The 20,775-nt window shown below is 37.2% G+C and overlaps 2 protein-coding genes across 3 annotated transcripts in view; one reads left to right on the forward strand and one right to left on the reverse strand.

Moving 5' to 3' along the window:
- sntg1 (syntrophin, gamma 1) overlaps positions 1–20,775 on the reverse strand; it is a 187,382-nt gene that overhangs the window by 97,591 nt on the left and 69,016 nt on the right. The window lies entirely within an intron of this gene.
- On the forward strand, positions 7,084–9,307 carry snai2 (snail family zinc finger 2). Its single transcript, XM_024274266.2, has 3 exons — positions 7,084–7,422; positions 7,497–7,988; positions 8,072–9,307. Exons 1-3 carry the CDS (start codon positions 7,344–7,346, stop codon positions 8,251–8,253), a joined length of 753 nt encoding a protein of 250 aa, XP_024130034.1. The 5' UTR covers positions 7,084–7,343; the 3' UTR covers positions 8,254–9,307.

Here is a 20,775-nt window from a genome sequence, read left to right on the forward strand (position 1 = left end):
TGTTGATCAAATGTGTCAGAAATGGAGGCTTTGAGGAAGACGCACAAACCATGGTGGGAGAGACAAAACCTTTGATCAACAAAATGATCAAAAAAAAGAAAAAGATGAACTAAATTAAGACATAAAACCCCTAATGTGACTTGAAGACAAGAGGATCTGACAGAGACAAACAGAAAACTCTGGACTTCAAGTATTTTCAATTATTCCTAGTGGTTGTTTAGCTATTACCACGTCTTTTTTTGCTAAAATCATCATCATTTCCCATCATCCATCTGACATTCTCTCCGGTTAGATCACAGCACCTCAACTCCCCAACATAACAATATTGGAGCTAACCAGCCGTACAGTTTTGAGCTACATGCTAGCTAAAAACGAGGAAAACGAAGACGTTCATGGATCTATTCATCTAGAAGTAAATGTATCTGAATGGAGCGGAGCAGGAAGCTTGTGGTCCACTGACTGTAGCTTCTACATCAAGCCTATTTCAGCAGCTTTTCTTCATCTGCTCCTGATTCACAACAATTTGAACAAAGAAATACTCAGAAATCTATGGGGTAAGATAGCTGTCAAAAAGAAACATATTCATAAATACAAAGTTGTGCAAAAATGTATATTTTGTGCCAAACTTCTCTCTGTCTTGGGTACGGATTTCTCCTGTTACCTAACTGTCAAAACTACGTCAGACGGAGAGAAGTCGTATTCAAAACGAGGAAAATTCCTATTCAAAAGAGACATGTTAAACGTAAAAATAAATGTTGTATTCATATTTTTTATGTAAGTTTGGCACAAAATATAAATTTTTGCACAACTTTGTATTTATAAATACAAATTTCTTTTTGTGAATACAAAATATGATTTATGAATACGTTTCTTTTTGACAGCTATCTTACCCCATAGAAATCAGATTTGAAGCTTAATTTCCTTATATGTCCTCCATCCTCATAAAATACACGTTTAAAACACCAAAAACACAATTGTCATTGGAGAGGGTCTTTAAATGAAGCTGAAGGGCAGAAGTGGAGACCTGAAGCTATCACTATCACACTCTCTGATAGATAAATAAGTAAAAATCGACTAAATTTTCCACACAGTTAGATCATTTTCTTCCCTTCTGCATCACTCCTGGTAAGTTCTTGGAAATGAAGATGCTGATGCTAAAAAAAGTCGCTCTGTTTTTAGGTTCGGCAAATTCACGGCGGCAATTTTTGGACGCGTTTAACACACAACGTGTCTGCAGACGGAAATGAGAGATGTCAGACTCAATGACTGCAAAAAAGAAAAAAAAAAAACATCTACGGATGCAAGTGAGAGGCATACAGCTTTATATTTGATATTTCCAAGCTGGAAATTCCCTTTTTCACAAATAAATGGTGAAAATGCTAATTTTAGAAATATAACCAGCTCCAGTGGGCAGGAAGGGTGTTCACTAAATCCAGCTGCTATTAACCAGTCAAGTGAAGATTTTTGGATTATTTTTTGAGTGTAAATGACAGTTTTGATGGGATTATCTCAGCCTTTCACAGACAGACACTCCTGACTCATCGTGAATACTCTCACACACTTCACACACATTCAGCCGCTCGCTCTTGTATGCTTCTATCTTTCTCTGAGGCCTTGGGAGCAGCTGCGCACTCTGACCAGGTGCGTCTCATTTTCCATGCTGTCATCATGGCGACTGAAAGATCCTGCTGCCTCACCGCCACATGAGGCCGGCGAGCGGTATGTCATCATCCTCAGAACGTTCGTCTGCTTGGTCCTGTTTAGCCTCAACTGGACCAAGGACAGCAGGGTTTAGAGATGAAAAAAAAACAGATGTGAGGACTGACCTCACGCCTCACCACGCAACACCTCCGCTGGGAGGCTTTTCCTCCCCGTCCTTCATGAGGGTTTAGCTGTTATCCGCTGGCAAATGAAAGGTAATTCACACCTATGTTGCTACACTTATATGAATCCCTGAGGCGGAGTGTTAGACGCAGCTTTTTCACTGGACTTTATTTGAACTTACACCTCTATTTAACTCAAAAGTGAAGGACTTTCTCCAACCTATTCAGCCAAATAGTGCCAAGACTCACTTTTTAGATCAGAGTTACGTCTCTTATGTGTAAACCTGGATGGGGTCTAGCGGGAAAAAATACAAAAGAGGACAATAACAGAAACTGGACACTAATAAGAATAAAATATAAATAAAGGAAATCCTGTGTCCTAAAATGAAAGAACAAAAATGAAATAATTAGTTCAAACAAAAAGACAAACCAAAAGAGAATTGAAACATTGGCTAAACATAAAATAAGTCAGAGAGACGGCGGACCAGTCATGTCGACCGTCAGAGTCAGCAGCTCCCCCTGACAAAAACCACCTAAAGTAAACAAATAAACAAAGCCCACAAACTAAGACTACCAACCCCAAACTAAAATAATAAAACCCAGCAGTGTAAGACGACTGAGCACAACTCAAAGTAAAAAGTAAATTTAATCTAAAGGGGCTTAACATATTTATTAAACCAAAAAAACAGAATACTTCTGACGGACTGATGTGTATCAGTATATGGAGTAAATACATGCAATAAATTGAAAACAGAAATTAAAAACGCTACAACAAAATCAATTTTTAAAATCTACATTAAAAACAGTATAATCAGTGACTAAAACTCTATCTAGTTTCAAGAACAACTACTCATCCCCGAGGTACCGTGTTCATTTAGCTCTGGTTAATGTTTGTAATTGCACATTTTTGTTATTTCTTTCACAATATTTTCGTATTGCAGGGGTGTCAAACTCAGTCGCACAAGGGACCAAAATCCAAAATACAACTTCGGTTGCGGCCAACAGGATAAATATTTAAATATCTAAAATATCTCAAACAAATTTTTTAAAACTTTAAAACCACAACTTTTTATCATAATTATTAACTAGATATGCAGCATTACATTGAATAACACTAGTGTGAATGCTGTAAACGGAATTTGGCCGCTGAAGATGCTAGTGCTGATAGCTGAAGATGTAGAAATTGGTCGCTACAAATGCTGAAGCTGAAAACACTGAAACTGAAAGCTGAAAACACTGAAGTTAATAGCTGAAAAAACTGAAATTGTTAGCAGAAAACGCTGAAGCTAATAGCTAAAAACGCTGAAGTTAATAGCTGAAAACACTGAAATTATTAGCAGAAAACGCCTGAAGTTGATAGCTGAAAACACTGAAGCTGATAGCTGAAAATGCTGAAGCTGATACTTGAAAACGCTGAAGTTAATAGCTGAAAACACTGAAATTAATAGCTGAAAACGCTGAAGCTGATAGCCAGCTAAAATATTAGTAAACTGCCAAATTGGCCTAAAAAACAAACAAACAGCTAGCATGTAGCTAAGAAAATAGCTAACCTTCAAAACAGCCCATAAAAAAGCCTAAATTAGCTAAAGCAGCTAGCGTGTAAATATTAGCCTAAATCCAAAACAGCCTAAAAAAAATCTTTAAAAAAAAGCCTAAATTAACCAAAACAGCTAGCTTGTAGCTGAAATATTAGCTACACTCCAAAACAGCCTTTGAAAATCTTAGTAAATGCCAAAATAATCCAAAAATCTAGCAGAATGCCAATTTTTAAAACCTTAAAACCGTAGCTTTTTAACATAATCTTGAATAATAAAAAGACAGGAATATTATTCCAGAATAAATCAACTCAAACCTTAAATAACTTCCAATATATTACTCTACATAAAAATAGACTTTGTCAAAATTATTTAAGCTAGAAATAAGCCCAAGATAACATCGGGTCATTAATAACACTAATATAAAATGATCTGGAGGGCCGGATCTGGCCCTCGGGCCTTGGCTTCGACAAATGTGCTTCATTGTCTACCAAATCAGAATGTTTTGTGTTTTCCTTTTTTACTGATTGATTTATTGATTTGTTGAAAAGGCCAGACAATATAAGTTTTTCTTCTTTTCATTTTTTGTTTCCATCAAAGCACAGTTAGGACAAAGAAATTATTTAAACAAAGGTTTTTGATTTATAAAAATGTGTTTTGAAATAAAAAAATAGATTAAAGTAGATTATTAAGTAAAGATGAGTTTTTAGAGTTATAAAACATGAAATTGTTCTTCTGTTATGACATCAGTGTTTTTGAGTTGTATTTTTAGTAAACACAACCACAAAAAGAGGCTGAACCGTTCATTTTTAAACAAAAAAGTAAACTAAATACACAATTGAAATCACACGTTGTTCAAAACTTGATGCAGTAAAATCCTGGAAATCCTCAGATGAGATTTCTGTTTCTCAAAGTGCTCCACATTTCTATTTTAATGATGTGAGTTTTTCCTGCATGATTTCCCTTCTCCTGTCAGAGCACCAGCATTTACACGGATGCAGCAAACCCTGCTGAAGCATAAAAACTGCAAGAAGGCACCTTTCACCTGACCGTGCATGCTCTGCTCGCCTCAGATCTGCTTTGGCTGCTATTGATTTCCAAGCATTTTTCCTTAAGAGTGCACAAAGCGCTTTCTGCTGGATCACCGGCGAGCACCAAAAACACGCAGCGCTGAATCTGCCACAGCAGCCAGGAGTTATTATTCACTGATAACCTTCCCTTCCTTTTATAATCCGGCTGGCACACAGAAGATCTGCAATTATGTTTCCTTGATAAGATAAGCAGCGCACAATTAACTTAAGGCCTGCCCCAGACATGAGGAGCTTTTCATATCTGCTGACCCAGCCAATCAAAGCGCCCCAGGGGGGCTGCTTTTTGGCCATCACCGCTCCTGAGACTTTGCCGTCGTATGTTTCTGGTCTTAAGACGTTCACCCCACACGTCTCCAACACCAGGGGGCGTACACTGCTAAGTTTGCCTCTCCCTGTCCACTTCAGGGATGAATTAGATTATGATGCTGACCTTCAGAGGGACAAGCGTTTCAAGGAGGAACGTCGTTCTGAATTATTGGGGAGGAACTGAAGCTTCTGCCTCCGTCACTGAAGGACAATGAGGATGGTGCCATGAAGTTGGGTCATGCTGTTGGACCTTGGAGGGATTTCTTTGCCTTTAGAGATGTCTGGATGTCACATAAGATTGATAATTTGAAGTCTTTGGTCTGTAAGGTTTGGGTTGGTTCCTTCATAGATCTGTTCTCTTCTTCTGCATCCTCAACACTGTAAAAAATAAGTAAATTTTACAGTAAACAACTGTGGGTGCCAGAATTTTACTGTAAAAAAATAACATGGTAATGGTAAAAACATTGATTCTTTTTTGGGGTAATATTTCCAATTTTCACGGTTAAAAGCAATTAATTTACTCTAGAAAAATAAAGTGTAACACTAAAAAATTACCAAAGACATAGATTCATTTCTACAGTAGAAAACTGGCAGCTGTAGTTGCCAGAATTTCATTTAAAAAAAAAAATCAGTGGCACATTTTAATCATATTAGATTGAAAAAATTCTGTTGTTATATTTTACAGTTTTTTATTGTATCATAATTTTACTGTAGGAACATTAAATTTATCTAATAAAAATGACAAAGTCTGTCTATAAAATGAACAAAGACATAAATTCATATTTACAGTAAAAAAACTGACAGCTTAAAGTTGCCAGGTTTCACAATAGTTTTAAACATTTATGACTTTAAGGAAGTCACCAATTAATTAAAGTAATTTTCTTTTTTCATGATTATTGTTGCTAACTGTTGTGATTTTACAGGTTCTTCCTGTATGAATTACTGAGACTTTTTTACATTGAAATTTTGACTGAATTTGGAAAAATTCTGCTTGTTGTGACATTAATTTACATATACGCTGATGACACAGTCGTCTATGTATCTGGTAAAGTGTGAAGCTGAACAATAGTCAACCCAGAGGATTCTTGTTCGACTCTATACACAAATAAACTAAGTGCATGTGCTTCTCCATCAAAATGTCCAAGATCAACTCTAAATAGAAATCAGATTTATCAATTTCCAGAAGTATCTTGGAATAATTTTGGATATAATGTAAACTTTGAAAGCCATATCCACAAAACCTGTGAAACCATCAGGCTAAACATGAATTGTTTTAAGCTAATAAGAAAATGATTGAAAATTTTAGATCTGAAACCAATTAAATTCCATCACTTTATCAAAAAATAACATTTTAACATTCTCTAGTTTTATTAATTTTAGCTTTTTAAAAATGATTTTTAATGCTCTGGCACCTAAACATTCAAGGACTTTCATACCTGGAGAGTTCCAGTGGAAACTGCAAGGTTGCCCTTCCACAAAACCTCTTTTACTCAATCGTCTCTCTATAGAGGGAACAGGACTATCATATTCATTCTTTTAAATAACTTCTGACCAATCGGGCTTAATCTGTGCACAGATCCAGAATGATCCGCTTCAGTGGCTCCAATTCCACCAACATTGAGAGTTCCCCTTTGTTTTGGTACTTGTTTGATATAATAAAAATGGTTAATTCTTAACAAAATGACTATTTATTAGGATGCTATTTTATCTTTTTAATATCCTGTGTAAAAAGCTCATCTAGGGAGGCAAATTAGCCTGTTATAAGCATTCTAAGTATGGAACTACTGCCTTGCTCTATGTTTTTATATCTGTTCCTATTCAAATACAATAAATTCATCCATTCAATTCTCTCCAAACTGACTTATTTATTTATTTTTTGTTCCTTTTATAGCAGAGAAAGAGATTCCATCGTCAGAGTCTGTGTTTTTATGGTCCTTGGACTTTTGCACCTGACTGTTGTGTTTTAAGTTACTTTAATTTTCTAATTTCAATCATTCAAATGTCATTTTTTAAATATTTTGTGACATTTGCAAAACAAAGATTAATCAAATAAATAATTGAAATCCCTTTATTCATGCTAATATTGCCTGGCGCCATATAAATAAATCAGAGTGACACCTCTCATAAGTGACACCACGCATGCGCCAAACTCTGCTTGGCATTCTAAATATCAGGTTTGTTTTTCATCCAACTGAATGTCTCGTTTGGACTGATCTAAAACAGAATATTTAAAGCGCGCTTTCACATTCCACATGAGAGCGCGCGTGCCTCCCCGCGCAGGACGCACCTGTCCCGCTGAAGGAAGCTGCCCTCCCCAGTAGGGGGCTCCAGTAGCGCAGCGGCAACATCACTGGAGGAGAACTTTCCAAATTGGGCCTGAGTCTCCTATGTAAATGCAAGAGAGGCTCCTCCCATGCACCTGATAGGGAGTACTTACAGCTCTTTACAGCTTACACTGTTTCCAAGAGCGCAGCGGCGCGCCATGACGCACCACTGGACTTAAAAACTTTCAGGAGTTTGGTCTTTACGCAGCAAACTGAGGCGGAAAAAAAAGTTTGCAGGAAAGTTTGACTTTTTTGTCCCCCAAGATGCCACGCTCTTTCCTCGTCAAGAAACACATAAACTCCACAAAGAAGCCAAATTATAGCGAACTGGAAAGCCCAACAGGTAACATTTCCCCTGAACTTTCGCAGGTTTGTTTTAAGTCCAGCAGCTGATAACTCTTCTCTGCTTCCTTCCAGTCTTCATCACGCCGCACTTCTACAGGGGCCTCCCCCTGTCCGTCATCCCCCAGCCGGAGGTCCTGAGCCCGGCAGCCTACAGCCCCGTCACCGTGTGGACCAGCGACTTCTCCCCCATCTCTGGATACCCGTCCTCCCTCTCCGACACCTCCTCCAAGGACCACAGCGGCTCGGAGAGCCCGCGGAGCGATGAGGACGAGCAGATGCTGCCCAAACTGACGGACCCTCACGGGGTGGAGGCAGAGAAGTTCCAGTGTAGTCTGTGCAGCAAATCCTACTCCACGTACTCTGGACTGCTCAAGCACAAGCAGCTGCACTGCGACGCGCAAACGAGGAAATCCTTCAGCTGTAAATACTGCGAGAAGGAGTACGTCAGCCTGGGAGCTCTCAAAATGCACATCAGGACTCACACGTTGCCTTGTGTTTGTAAAATATGCGGGAAGGCTTTCTCCAGACCGTGGCTGCTCCAAGGACACATCAGGACGCACACGGGTGAGTGGGTTTTTTTTTAGGGTTTCCTCCAGCATCAGGTCAGCAGAGGTGTTACTAATCCTGTCTCCTGTTTGGCCCCACAGGTGAGAAGCCCTTCTCCTGCCCGCACTGCAACAGAGCGTTTGCAGACAGGTCCAATCTCAGGGCTCACCTACAGACCCATTCGGATGTGAAAAAGTACCAATGCAAGAACTGCTCCAAAACCTTCTCTAGGATGTCTCTTCTGCACAAGCATGAGGAATCTGGTTGTTGTGTGGCACACTGAGCTACCGGCCTTTCTGTCCATTCTGTTTTTCCATGCCCAGGGGAAGCGTCAGGGAATCACACAAATATGCAAACGCTTTTTACTTTTTTATTTTTTTCTAAATGAGAAGCAACTCTCATGCAACCTGTTTCAATCAGCGATTGCAATCATTGTCGAGCTTTGTGCTATTCGTGCACTTTCCTGCAGGTTTTTCCTCACAATGTTATCGTCAGAGTTTGATATTCTTTCAAACAAGCCAAACCGAAGGGTGCCTTATACGACTGTGGAATACAAAGCCATGGATACAAAGGGAACAAGTGCAAACTGAAGCTTACAGTCCGACTGTTAACACTTTTGCACAGCCTGTAGGATCAGTTTGCCAGCTTGACAAAGACCAAAACAACCCAGTTTGTGTTATTTTTTAATGCAATATTATCTATTCTCCAGCAACAGGTTGCTTTTATATTTTTATATATTGAATGTACGTTTGACTGAGATGATTGTATATTGACAGAACTGTGAGGTTGAATTATTTCGATATTTTCATTACGCTTTTCCAAAAAAATAAATAAATAAATGAGGTTTCGTACATTTCTTCAGGGCTTTTCCCCGGCTTCTTTTCCATCTGAAAACTTTTCTTCATTGATTGTCACACGCTTCAAAGGAAATGACACGCACAGAGTGGATGATATTTAATCCCGCTTGCACCATCTCCCGTTATGAAAATGACTCAGGCCCGCCGTCGTGCTTCAACCTGCTCCCTGTGAACTTGTCCAGACATCAAACAATCTTGAAATTTAACACATACTCGTTATATTGATCTGCACTCACTTGTTATACCCTTTGAGGGCCCAGCTCTGACTTTTACCGACAGTGTTAAGTTTGGGTTTCGACGGTGAAGGACTTTTAAAAAGTCATCCACATTTTTTGGACTTTTCTGTGTCTGGTTTGATATTTATCAACTGCACTTTAACAGAGATTTCTCTAATAAAACTACAGGCAAAGTTGAGAAGCATTTTTTTTTTCTTTTTCGGTCAGATGAAAAACAAAATAAAAAATAAAAAAACAAAAAAAATGTATTTCTCTAAGCAACATGTCAAAGTCAAGGCCCGGGGGCCGGATCCGGCCCTCCAGATCATTTTATTTTATTGTTATTCATGGCCCAATGTTATCTTGCGATTATTTTTAAGTTGTGTAATTTTAAAATGTATTTTTATGGAGGCAAAAATTTTGAAAGTTATTTAAGGTTTAAAATGATTTATTCTTGAAGAATATTTAGACTTTTTATTATTCATAATTTATGCTAAAAAGTTACAGTTTTAAAGTAAAAAAAAATGACAAACTGCTAGTTTTTTTTAACTATTTTGGCATTTACTAAGATTTTTTAGGCTGTTTTGGAGTTTAGCTAATTTTTCAGCTACATGCTAACTGCTTTGGCTAATTTAGGCTCTTTAAAACATTTTTTTGTCTGTTTTGGAGTTAAGCTAATATTTACACGCTGTTATCTTGGCAAATTTCTTTTTTTTTTTTGGCTAGTATATATTTCAGCTACATGCTAGCTGTTTCTTTTTTTTCTCTTTTTTTTAGGCTAATTTGGCATTTAGCTAATATTTTAGCATGCTATCAACTTCAACGTTTTTAGCTATCAACACTAGCATCTTCAGCGACCAAATTCAGCTTACAGCATTCACACTAGCATTATCGCAGGTAATTCTATATATCTAGTTCATAATTATATTAAAAAGTAACAGTTTTAAAGTTGAAAAATGTAGTTTTAGAGTGTTCAATAAATGTTTATCCTGTTCAGCCCGTGACATAAGGTTAGTTTTGGATTTTGCCCCTTGTGTGATTGAGTTTGATCTAAACTTTATGTCTATTTTTTCCTTATTCCTGGAATTTTTAAATCAGTTAATGCAGTTTAAGCATCATATACATTGTGATAGTATCTAAAATTGGCATAATTATTTATTATTTAGACTACTCGCCTATGAAAAACTACCTTAAAGTGTTAATTATTATGATTTTAACACATCGTCCACTTGATCTGTGGTATATCCGATAATAGTTTTTATTTAAGGAGAACTGGGTCAGGGTTCTTATGGATTAAGGTTATGGAGCACAACAGTGTTTAAACGAATCACTTTTCATAATTTCTAAACAAAGAGGATACAAAATTCAGGCAGTTTGTATTTAAAAACATAAAAAAAATATTTTAACTGCCAGTTAGGTCATCGCACCCGTCAGACATTACACATTTGTCTTTATTCCTATGAGACAGGTGAATATGAGAACAGTAGAATATATATTTATATATAATATATTATAATTATTTATATTTTTAGAATATATGGTGAGAATACCCCATTAGTATCCAATCAGGAGTCATTTTTACCCATCAAAGAAATGTCTTCTTAAAGTTTTTATCCACATTTTATAACTTTGTACCAAAAAATAATTTACTATTCATGACGTTTTTATGCCAAAGTGTCAAAAATCCTATTTTCTATGGATCCAGATCATGACTATCTATGACAGTGGTCTCAAACTGGCGGCCCACGGGCCGGTTGCAACCCCTAAGTTAATATTTTGCAGCCCCACCTTAATATGAAAGTTTAATGGATCAGAAAAGTCCTTAGCAACAGTTGCTAGCGTTGTTAGCTCCTGTCGTTTCATTGGAATCACAGAAGATATTGCTTTAGTACATAAATGTTCTATAAACTTGTTCAGTAGACATAGACATGGACAGTGGACACAAATGGAACCCCATACCGCCCAGACTCCGCCCCCAGTGGCCCAAAGGTAGATTGAGTTTGAGAACCTTGCCCTAGGTGGTCAGACAACTCGTTTTTTTAAGCTTTCCAACAGAAAGTGTCGTCTTCCCTCTCTGAGTCTTCTGGAGCTCCTCCAGGTGTTCTGGATTCTAAAGGAGACTCTTCAAGCTCGCAGGTGCGACCCCGACGATGCTCATCCCAATCAAAGGCCCACTGTTGGGGTAACAGCCATGCCTTAATGTGCAGAGGGCTCACACAGCAGGTTCTGTTATTCAAAATCATAAAAGTAAAGTGCCACCAAGAGGGCACTTGAAACTCTCAGAAACCCTGTTTTCATTTCTGTTTGGAGAGTCTAATATCTTTCGGTGCGTTAGCAGCGTGTTGGTGACAGGGGGGAAAAATATAAACGTACGACCAATTAGCTTCATCATTTTGCAAGATTTTCATTCTACAACAACAATTAATTGCCCGACTGGTTTCTCAGATAACAACAACGTGTTAAGCACTTCCCCCTCTGACATGAATATTTGATTTGGCTGTTGGGATGGAAGTGGGATGAGGCGCAGAGGAGAGGCAGCAGGAACTCATTTGTTCTCCAGCATATGGCGATTAGAGGAAGTGTTGAAGAATGTGACATCAAATATTTGCAAGGTGTGGAGACTGTTAATTGTTGCACTCTTGTGTTAAAATGTTCAGGAGGCCAATGCAGGTGCAGCAGATGTCATGCTGTGTGGATCTCTGCAAGGAGAGGAAGGAAACAGTCTAACAAATCTGTTTTCTGACTATAATCGAAGTCCAAACTGAGTAAAAAAATCAAATTCTTGAAAATCTGACATATTCTGTTTAGTTTTCTACATTTTATTTTTCTATAAGACACTAATAAAGTGGATTATTTGTTTTTTTAGTTAAATTCACTAATTTAGTGTAACATTGTAACGTTGTTTGGTGCACATTTTGTAACAAATTAAATTAATTTAGAAAAACTTTTCTAGTTTTGATTTATCTTTTTTTTAGATAATAAAAGGCAACATATAATATAGTATCATTTAATCAATTTTTAACATTTTCTTCTTATTTCTCTTTTTTATTGTAAGGCACTTTGGCATGTTGTAAAATTATAGAGAATATAATTTTATATTGAATAAAAACATGTTCCGTTAATATGTTTTAATAATAAAAAAATAATATTCAGTTAGACAGAAGAAGTATTAATAATTTTAAATAGATGTTAGGGTTGGGTGATGCTGGGAATTTGAGTATCAATTTGATACCAATTAATTACAAGGTAAGTATCACTGATATCGATACTGATACTTATTCCTATAAATGTATTTTAGAATCATTTTTGGAAATACACATATTTTTGGTAATTAAATGTATAATAAAAGACAGGACTGAGACTTTTGGCAAATTAAAATGTTTATCAGCTAATTACAGCAATCACAAATAGAACATGCATATTAATAATGGCATAATAACATTATGATAAGAAGAAAATAGTAACTAGTGCAAAATTGAAAAAAAACAACTTTTCATATATATATATGTGTGTGTATTTATATATATTTTTCATTTCTTGTTTTACAAAAGATTTTAAAAATATTAAGCTAAATAAACTCCTCAGTGTTCACATTTACTTTGCTGGAGAAACCTCAAATATGTGAAGCCGGCTGACTTCACGGTGAGTCCGGATGTTTGATTCCTTCATGACCATTAAGTGGAACAAACAGAATTAGGGCTGAACTCTGAGGTCTGAGTGAGGAAGTGATTCCCATCTCCCAGAGGGGATGACGGCGTTCCCGTTCACTCCTTGAAGGAATGTTTGGCAGTCAGTGGAGCGGCCACAACGCCAAAGACACTTCGTTCAATCTTTTTTTGTTTGGTTAGATCTGATCATAAAATAATGATGTTCTATCACAAATAAAAATACCTTTAATCAGATGAACAAAAGGCTGATGTCATTGCATCCAGTTTTGATCCAGCTTGGAAAAGGAAAACAAAGACGTTCATGGATCTATTTGTCTGAAAGGGATGAATGCGAAGGGAACGAGCTTGTGGCCCATCCGGCATATTTCATACACTGTAAAAAAACAAAAATTATGTAATTTGTTACATTTAAAATGATTAGTTGTCACTGAGTTAATGGTTCAAGCAACTTAAAATTTTAATTTGATAAAAACTAATATTTGTAATGATACAAATGACTGAATTTTTGTCAATTGATCAAATCTTTCACTTTTTACAGTGTACCTCACAAATAAGCTCTTTTTCAAACTGCGATTTTTTTTTTTTTTTGTCTCTGCTGCTAATTCACAAACAACTAAACAAATAAATACTTGGAAATGCTAATTTTATCTTACTTTACTTTATGTCTTCAATCAAAAAAAAGCCATAAGAACATGTTAAAACAACAAAAACATGATTTTCATCTGTGTTGGTTATTAAAGACCAGAAATAAACTAACAGTGGAGTTACAGTAAAGTAGGAATATTATAATAGTGTTTTGTATGACCATTTTTAACTCTCTGAAATAATTGATGTATTTACAATAGTAGATAATGTGATTCATATCCCATTTATCCAAATCAAAATAAATACAATTTAAATTTCCTGCCAGTCAGAAAGGCCAAGTGGGTCCCGTATGGTTTAAAAGTGGGTAGAAAATGTGGACCCTGAATGATTTTGCCCACAGTTTCTGTGATGGCTCCACCTGTGTTTGCTCACATTAGCTTGAGTGAACACTCAGTGGGTTAGCTCGCTATGCTATCCAACCGCCTGATGGACAGCGGAGCTTGCCAACTTGCGACAGAAGAGCTCAGTAGCATGCAACAGAGGAGCTCACAACTTGAGACAGAAAAGCTCGCTAGCATGCTACAGAAGAGCTTGCTAACATGCTACAGTGGAGCTCACAACTTGAGACAGAAAAGCTCGCTAGCATGCTACAGAAGAGCTTGCTAGCATGCTACAGATAAGCTCACTAGCATGCTACAGAGGACCTTGCTAACATGCTACAGTGGAGCTCACAACTTGAGACAGAAAAGCTCGCTAGCACGCTACAGAAGAGGAGCTAGTATGGTATAGCGGAGCTTGCTAATTTGCTACAGACAAGCTCACTGGTATGCTACAGAAGAGCTCGCTAGCATGCTACAGATACGCTCGCTAGCATGCTACCGAGGAGCTCGCTAGCATGCTACAGAGGAGCTCACAACTTTTTACAGAAGAGCTCACTAGCATGCTACAGAAGAGCTTACTAACATGATACAGAGGAGCTCACTAGCATGCTACAGAAGAGCTCACTAGCATGCTACAGAAGAGCTTACTAACATGATACAGAGGAGCTCACTAGTATGCTACAGAGGAGGCGCTAGTTTGCCATAGCGGAGCTTGATACCTTGCTACAGAGCAGCTCGCTAGCATGCCACAGAGGAGCTCGCTAGCAAGCTACAGGGGAGCGTACTAGCATGCTACAGAGAAAGCGCTAGTATGCTACAGAAGAGCTTGCTAACTTGCTACAGAGGGGCAGCTAGCACCCTACGCTGTGGGCGGCTGGCTAATGTAGCAAGCTGACCCACTGAGTGTCCATGTAAGCTAATGTGGGCAAACACAGGTGGGGCCAACACTTTGCCCACTTTTAAACCACATGGGTTCCACTTGGCCTTGCTGGCTGGGCTAGTATTGGCAGACTGTACTTTTCAATTATGTCTTATTTTTTATTATTATTTTTATTTGATGTTTAGAAAATAGGTCATATCCTACATATATATTCAAAAGATTGCACATTTTTAAACATGCATGTTAGTTCCATCTGAGAATTACAGAGATTAGGGAAAAGCAGGAATAGTTTAGTCATGTTTATAGTACTATTTTTAACTGTGTGAAATGATTATCTATGCACAATACTCAAAAATTAGATTTAAATCCAGTTAAGCCTCAATATAAATCTAAATTATTACTTTCTCACTGCTGGCAGACAGCATTTTTCTTGATATTTGGGGAAAAAAACTTGAAATTTAAAAAAAATTTAATCACACCTTAGAATCATCAAGTGTTTTTAAAATTCTTTTGACTTCATATTTTCATGTTCTCAAACGTTATCACCCACAGCAGTTTGTTTATCTGTTGGTGAACATCTCTGTGGAGACGGATGGAGTTTGTTTTGCTGGGCAGGAAGCTGCCGGTCTTTGTCGCTCTCGGCTCGTGTTTCTTCACCAAAAGCCCAAAATGATGCTGGATTTTAGAGAGCGGCTCTGATGAGCTCGCTTGTCGCTCATGTCAGCAGCTGCACTATTACAAACGCAGTAGCACAACAGTTGCCACAACAGAAAGGCTAGCCAGCCAGAATCGCAGTTGTTGTTTGCACCGTTGCCATGACGACTCATTGTGATTTCATCCTCAGAGGTGGATAAATTATAAATACAAGAAAATACAGTCGAGGTGATCTGGGTAGTATTGGGTTGGTTCTACTTAATGGAGAATGTCTGAACTTAGACAAGGATTTTTACTGTCGTCTCATCATAACTGCAGTTTAAAAATGTTTAATTAGTGATGATGTCTAGTATGGATGTAGTAAAGATCTGATCCAGTGAAAACGTTTTGGCTTCCAGATTGAAGCTCATTTTAAAACAAAATTGGCTAATTTATGTCGCGTTTCTTTGACATTTTGCTTGATTTTTAGTAATTTTAGGTTTGTAAAAGCGCTTAATTCTCTATGTGCATAAAAAGTTTCAATCAAAAGAGGCTTTTTGGGTTTGGAGTCAGGCGAAGTACAATAAATAACTGCTGTGCACTTATAAAATGATCCAAATAACTCACTGGATTGTGGATTTCAACAATTTGGTGCTTCTTTGCTCTTATTTGACCTCAAAACAGAGTTCTTGATAAAATAATCAAAGCTAACATCAAAATGCTCTTTCATTGATTTACAATCCTTTCCAACTGCGGTCAAATGAGCCGCCGTTCACATTTCCGTGGTCACATCAAGAAGCTCCGTGGAGTCTGGTGGAGATTTTCCAGCGTTCTCAGTCCTGCTACCGTAAGTATTGGATGAAACTCACACAAAAAAATCCAGTGATGCTGATTTGACCACAGAAATGTGAACGGCGGCTCATTTGACTGCAGTCAATGTGAAGATACCATCTTCTCTTCTCCAGAACCTGAACTAGACACTAGGAACAGATGAGGGTTTAGTGCATGTGCAGCAGAGCTGTTGATGGAAAGAAGATCATTCATTCAAACAGTTTGATGACAGATTTAAAAAGAGAAATATTCTGCAAATTAATTATATCAAATAAAATCTGACAATCTGCCTGAATACCTGCTTCCAAACACTGGAAGGCACCAGATCCACAATCAGTACTAATGTTGTGTAGGACCGAGCCAAAGCCAAGAATTGTATTTTCCATGATAAATAGAGCAGAATTATCTCACTTTCAGCTGTCAGGTCAAAACAAAAAGTAAAAAATAACATTTTAATAGTTAAAATCAATGCAGTCCAGTGGATAAAACATTATTGTTGGACCTCTGAATGCTGTCAGATCACAGGTGCGGGAGGTTTGATTCCAGCGTTGGCACACTGAGCGAGAGATTCTGTTATCTCTTCTGAGAACTGATTAGGACTTTTTTTATGTTTAATCATGTTTTATTCTTTTGACTTCAGAGCTAATAATCTAACACTAATGTTAGCAGCCCACAGGCTGGATGGAATTACCTGTCAAAGGAGGGACGGCTACGACTGCAGAACCAAAGGTTGACGGTTATTAAAAAATGCTCTTGATTGCTTCTGTCCTTGTTGTATTTGAATCTGCCTGCTGTGAGGTTGACATTTTTAATTTTGAGCAAAATACCTTCAGAAATATTGGATGGACTATTCGGAACAAAATTGATTAAAAAAATCAAGAAGAATTGAGATAACTTCATAACTATTATGGAAAACTTTGATCCAAATTAAATTCTGTCAAAAAAGTAACAAAACAGAGAACTGTGTTGGCAGGTGTGAAAGAATTGTGACATTAGATTAGGTAAACACACAAAAGTCAACATTATAAATATATTAAATATATTTAAACATATTCTATATTTAAACATATTAAATGTATTAATAATACATTATAAATATATCTGTTCTATATTTGTATTTAGTAAAAGTACATTGAGCATTTCAGATTTTTTTCCGTCTTATTCTACGTTCACACTGAGCGTTTCCCTTAAAAAGTCTTTAAATGCGCTCATTTGTGCCTTTCAGGCTTCCACATTTCAAAATTCTCACTTTAAAAAGTTGCTATGCGAGTTTTTAAGTCAATTTTCGGGCTCTACATACAAAACATGTGGCAATTGGACATGTGCTGAACTTTGACCAATCAGGGACTCCGATTTGGTAGCGTCCTTTTCTAAAGACGAAAGTGCCAATTTTTCCGTCTTAGATAAAACCATATATTCAGTCCTATTAACGGATCATAGATTCCAACACTTGTCAACATTCACTAACTTCCGCTGCTTACCAACGTCGTCTAAAGTCCGTACCGTGGATAAATGGCGACGGAATTTACTTCATTTCGTTGTAACCTGAGGTAAGACATTTTCTATGGGTGACTTGTTCATCTCTATATATGTCACTGTGTTTACTCTAAACAGGTCCCAAGTCAGTTGTGAGGCTCACACACACTCACACCTATGGACTAGTTAGAGCACGTGTCAAAGTTAAGGCCCAGGGGCCGGATCCGGCCCTCCAGATCATTTTATTTTATTATTAATAATGCCCCGATGTTATCTTGAGCTTATTTATAACTTGTATAATTTTGACAAAATATATTTTTATGGAGAGTAAAATATTGGAAGTTATTGAAGGTTTAAGTTGATTTATTCTAGAATATTATTCCTGCCTTTTTATTATTCTTAATTATGTTAAAAGTTACTATTTTAAATTTTTAGAAATTAGCTTTCTGCTAGTTTTTTGGAATATTTTGGTATTTACTTATAGATTTTTTAGGATATTTTGGAATTTTGCTAATATCTCAGCTACATGCTAGCTGCTTTGGCTAATTTAGGCTTATTTCAGTTTTTTTGGCTTTTTTGAAGTTTAGCTCTTTTTTCAGCTGCATGCTAGCTGTTTTGGCTAACATAAGGTTTTTTTTTTAGGCTAATTTACAGTTAACTAATATTTTAGTGGGCTATCAGCTTTGCTGCTTTTAGCCACCAATTTCAGCATCTACAGCTATCAGCACTAGCATCTTCAGCAGCCAAATTCAGCTTACAGCATTCACACTAGCATTATCACAGGTAATGCTATATATTCATAATTATGTTAAAAAGTTACGGTTTTAAAGTTTTAAAAATGTAGTTTTTGAGTGTTCAATAAATGTTTATCCTTTTTGGCCCGCGACCTAAGTTGTTTTTTGGATTTTGGCCCCTTGTGCGATTAACTTTGACCCCCCTGATTTAGAGATACCAATGAACTTATTAAGCATGTTTTTTAGACAGTAGGATACAAACCAGAGCCTAACCACTACACCACATGGAGCCTGATATTTAATCTCTTGAAAATGAAAAAAATGTTACAATTGCATACACTTATACCTTGATTGAAGCCCAAAGTGCTTCACAGTCACAAGTTGTGTTGAACTCCTGCGTTCACACACTCTGCTACCATGCAAGGAGCAATGTGGGGTTCTGTGTTTGGCCCAAGGACATTTGGACACACGTGGAGGCAAAGCAGGAACCAAACTTGTGAGCTTTCGATCAGAGGTTGGCCGCGCTATCTGCACCACAGCCGCCCTGAGGGGAGAAAACAGCTCAGATGAACCGAGAACTATGGGAAAACTAGCTCAAAGAATACCAACATATTAACTTTCTTTTGAAATTTCACGTTCAGAAGGGTTTCATTTAGCTCATTGATCTGGAGATGGAAAATTATGGTAATTCTGGTGGATTTTATGTGATATACATTAAATCAATCTTGAATAAATTCTGATTATGAATTCTCCCATGAAGCTGATCCTCTCAGGCACCCCACAGGTAAATCTCTTTTAAACGACAAGATGGTCTGATGCTTTCCAGAGGAAGTGAAACATGCCAGCTCAGACTCTTCTGGTTTCCAGGCTAATTTTATCCTGCTGTGGGTCATGTTGGTCCTGACTGACCAGGACTCATGCTTCTAAAGTCAATGCAATGTCAATTGTTGGAAAACTGAAGGTTTGATGAACAGAGCTGAGGGTTTTGAAGTTGACTGTGTAAACTTCTATTTTTTTTTTTTTTGCTATGCCTGCACCTCCTCGATGCTATTTTTTCCCTGCCGCAGTTCCCCTGACCTCATACAAAACCCCATTACAGAACTCCAACTGCATATTTTTAACAGTAAAAAGATTTTTTTTAGTTTTTCTTTTTTTAGATAATCCCCAAAGTAAACACAAATCGACAACCTTGAAGGCCGGTAGAAATAAATCTGGAGGATTAATGAAACAATAAGCTTCAGCTGTTTGCTCAGTTTGTGCATGCAGACATCAGTTTGTGTGTGTGCATCCTGCAGGACTTTTTTTTTTTTTTTTTGATCCAGCTCCAGAATGCTTCAGGCCATTAGAAGATCCAGATGCATAAACGCGATTATAACATTTCACAGTCGCCTCTGCACCAGGCAGCAAACTCCTACCTATCAGTCTGCCTGAGCCAAATGCACGTCTTTTTGGCCCCAATTAAACTGACCATCTTTATTCAAGTCACGATAAAAAAAATAAAAAAAAATATGACGTTTTTAATTATATATAACTGTTATATGTAATTTAATCAAGATATTATTGTTTGATTTGAACAAAGAATAATTCTCTTAGCAGTTTACAGGACGTTTATTGGAAGGGAGGATAACGATAACATTCTTCCACTGCATTTAAAAAAAAGTCAAATATAACAGATAACTATTGGCCCCTTTGTGGCACAATGCATTTATACTAATAATCTGAGGCTGCCGGTGGAGCACAGTGGTGTACAGACCATGAGGGTGAGATGATCACTAAGAGGCCAACAGACCGAGCCCGTGACCTAATTATGATGAATCAGAGCAGGGAGAAGCTGTCTGGCCAAAAGGCATTTCGAAGAGCTTTTTTTTTTCTCTCCACAGCAACAGCATGTGGAGCCACACCGAAACAGCGAACCTGACAGGGAGGCTTCATATCATTTATCCCGATGTAAGAGCCAAAAGTAAAGATGAGGTAGTAAAATGATTAGAAAATCCAACATTTTGCATTTCAGGTGTTAGATTGACATTAAAACATGTGACAGGATGAGGATGCTGCAAATTTTGGGCTGAATTTGCACAGAACCAACCAATAACTGAAGGGTTTCTCTTGAATCATAAATAACTAGAAAAGTTGCATTACCTGCGATAAAGCTAGTGTGAATGATTTCTGCTGAAAGTAGTCGCTAAAGATGCTGAAGCTTTTTGCTAAAAATGGTGACGCAGTTCACTTTAACTGCTGAAGGGATTTGTTGAAAATGTAAAAGCTATTTGCAAAATGTAATTTACTAAAAGACTGGAAAGAACTATGAAAGAGACTGAAGTTGACCTAAATTTCAAAACATTTTGTAGTAAAATTGCTTAAAAATCCCTAATACATGCAAATTTTGCTAAAATATTTAACGTGTTGCTTAAATATGAGCTAAGCTCCAAATTAGCATATAAAAAATTCACAAGATGCCAAATTAAGTTTAAGTTTAAGTTTATTAAATTTATATGGCGCCTTAAAATGACCTCAGTCAAACAAGGCGCCGCACATTAAAAGTTCAA

Source organism: Oryzias melastigma, linkage group LG17, assembly GCF_002922805.2.
Source record: "Oryzias melastigma strain HK-1 linkage group LG17, ASM292280v2, whole genome shotgun sequence".
Classification (NCBI taxonomy): Eukaryota; Metazoa; Chordata; class Actinopteri; order Beloniformes; family Adrianichthyidae; genus Oryzias; species Oryzias melastigma.